General features: G+C 34.1%; 1 protein-coding gene across 1 annotated transcript; it reads left to right on the plus strand.

Annotated features, from left to right (window-relative positions):
* Window positions 1-528: 528 nt before the first annotated feature.
* LOC132628962 (transcription termination factor MTERF5, chloroplastic-like) lies at window positions 529-1,650 on the plus strand. The gene has a single exon (XM_060344715.1). It carries the CDS (start codon window positions 529-531, stop codon window positions 1,648-1,650), a length of 1,122 nt encoding a protein of 373 aa, XP_060200698.1.
* The last annotated feature ends 755 nt before the right edge of the window (window positions 1,651-2,405 follow it).

The raw sequence follows: 2,405 nt of genomic DNA on the forward strand, positions 1-2,405 counted from the left end.
TCAATCTAAAAAGAAAAGAAAACCCTACTCCTTCCGTTTCACAATAAGTGGTGTTTTTATCTTTTCATTTTGATTTAAAATAAGTGATGTTTCACATAATCAAGAAGACATAAATGACGTTTTTTCAATTTTACCCTTATTTAAATAAAAAAGAGTTTTACATAACCTAGAAACTACTCCCTCCATCTCAAAATATTTGTCTCATTTTTCAATTACACGCCCATTAAGAAATCATTTATAAGGGTAACTATTTGACTATTTTACCCTCTCACCATATTTCATCACTTTTTCTCTCCTCAATAGATAGGTAATGATGAAACTTCTTAAATGTTGATTATGAACTCACAAAATCAGCCCATCAATGCAAGTAACGGAGTATAAGGGTAAAATGTGAAAAAGTTACACAATTTTATTTTGAGTAAATAAAACAATAGTAAAAACGACAAATATTATTTTGAAACAGAAAGTAATTAAGAGTATTTTGGTCGAAACCCTCTTAAGAAAATTTCTTAATAGGCATACAAGGAAATGATGCTTGTCAAAGCTCGAGCTATTCTATCAGCTGCTTTATTATTCAAATTTGATGGTAATGCCTTTCTCTTTCATTACTCAGCAACGGCGGTAAGTACTTCAAATCTGTTAGTGAAGTACTTCATCAACTCTCTGGGATTCTCCAAAGAAGAAGCAATCTCTTCATCTGCTAAGGTAACCCGCAACATTTCTTTCAAGAATGCAGATTTAGCCCTCAATTTCTTGAAACAAACAGGTTTTAACGATACCAACCTCAAAATCTTGGTTTCCAAGTCTCCAGATTTGCTATTCTATGATGTTGAAAGAACCCTTAAACCCAAATTACAATGTCTTTCTGAACTTGGGTTATCTGGTCCTGATTTAGTCAAACTCCTTTTGAGAGATTGGACACTTGTTAATAGAGGATTACATTCTCATATAAAACCCCTTTTAAATCGTCTTAGAAATGTATTGGGTAGTGATGAAAATGTGGTTAAGGTTATAAAGAAAACCTCTTGGTTGATTAGTCATAATAATCATGGAACTATGGAAGCTAATCTGAATTTATTGCGGTCGTTTGGTTGCTCAAATGATAAGATCAAGAATACTGTGATTAGAAATACACACCTTCTTAAAATTAGTACCAAGAAGCTTGAGAAAATGCTGCATAGGGTGGAAAAAGAAGTCGGTGTTTCTCCTGACTCGGCGAGGTTTCTCCACATCGTTGTTGTGCTTACTTGCTGTAATCAAAAGAATGTAGAAACTAAGCTTGGAATCTTCAAGAGTTTTGGGTGGTCTGATTCGGATACTCTCACCATGTTGCAAAAACTACCTTGCTGTGTAGGCCTATCAGAGGCGAAAATCCGAACTGCATTGACATTTTTGATGAAGGAACTCGGGTACGAGTCCATTTACATCGCTTCTCGCCCTTCACTTTTAGCATACAGTTTGGAGAAGAGACTAATACCCAGGTATGAAATATGGAAACTCGTCAATGAAAAATATCTGATAAAGAGTAGGCAGGAGTTTTACACAGTTATGACATGGTCTGAGTCAAAGTTTTTGGAGAAGTATGTGCTGCCTGTCAAAGCTGAACTGCCTGACTTGTATGATTTGTACATCAAGAGGATAGGAAAATAGATACTACTTAACTTTGTTTATTCTTTTGATGGACGTGCAGAGTAATCTTAGTTTTCAGCAAGGCAAAGTGAATATTATTTAATCAGATTACCTTTCAAATTAATCTACATTACTGTTAGTTCACCTATTGCTGGTTATCCACTATTTCGTGCAGTGGTAAGTAGAAAAAGAAATAAGACTGCTACATTTGAGTTTAGATAGAGCTTTCCGCAAATAAAAATGACGCAGTTGTTTCTCTTTTTCTGTTATAGATGCCTTTAAGCATTTGCCAGTGACATCTCAAAGAGCGAATACACTATGCTGCTTTGGTGGTTCTCTTTCTTGTTTATGTGCTTTGGTTGCTACTAATTTACCTTCTCTTTTGACCGTAGTCACGATGCTATATGGAAAAATATTGACTTTAAAGTAAGTGAAATGTTGTCCTGGTTTTGTTGGGCTTGTGTATGAGAAACTATACAACAACCACTATGCCTCAATCCCAAACAAGTTGAGATCGGCTACATGAATCCTCATTGACCATGTTTCTCCATTTAAGCTCAACTGATGTCATCATCTTGCCAAATAAAATTAAGGTGAAAAATAAGTTAAATATACATAAATAATAATAATAACAATATGCAAAGTTCTCTATTATTTACTGGCATGATAAGGTCAAAATACTCCTAGACAAGCAATAGGTTAAAATCAATGAAGTAACAAGACTAAAACCTATTCCCAACTAGTAAATAATTAAAAATCACTTATATGAGTTTTTT

The sequence above is a fragment of the Lycium barbarum genome, chromosome 2, assembly GCF_019175385.1.
Source record: "Lycium barbarum isolate Lr01 chromosome 2, ASM1917538v2, whole genome shotgun sequence".
In the NCBI taxonomy this organism is placed as follows: domain Eukaryota; kingdom Viridiplantae; phylum Streptophyta; class Magnoliopsida; order Solanales; family Solanaceae; genus Lycium; species Lycium barbarum.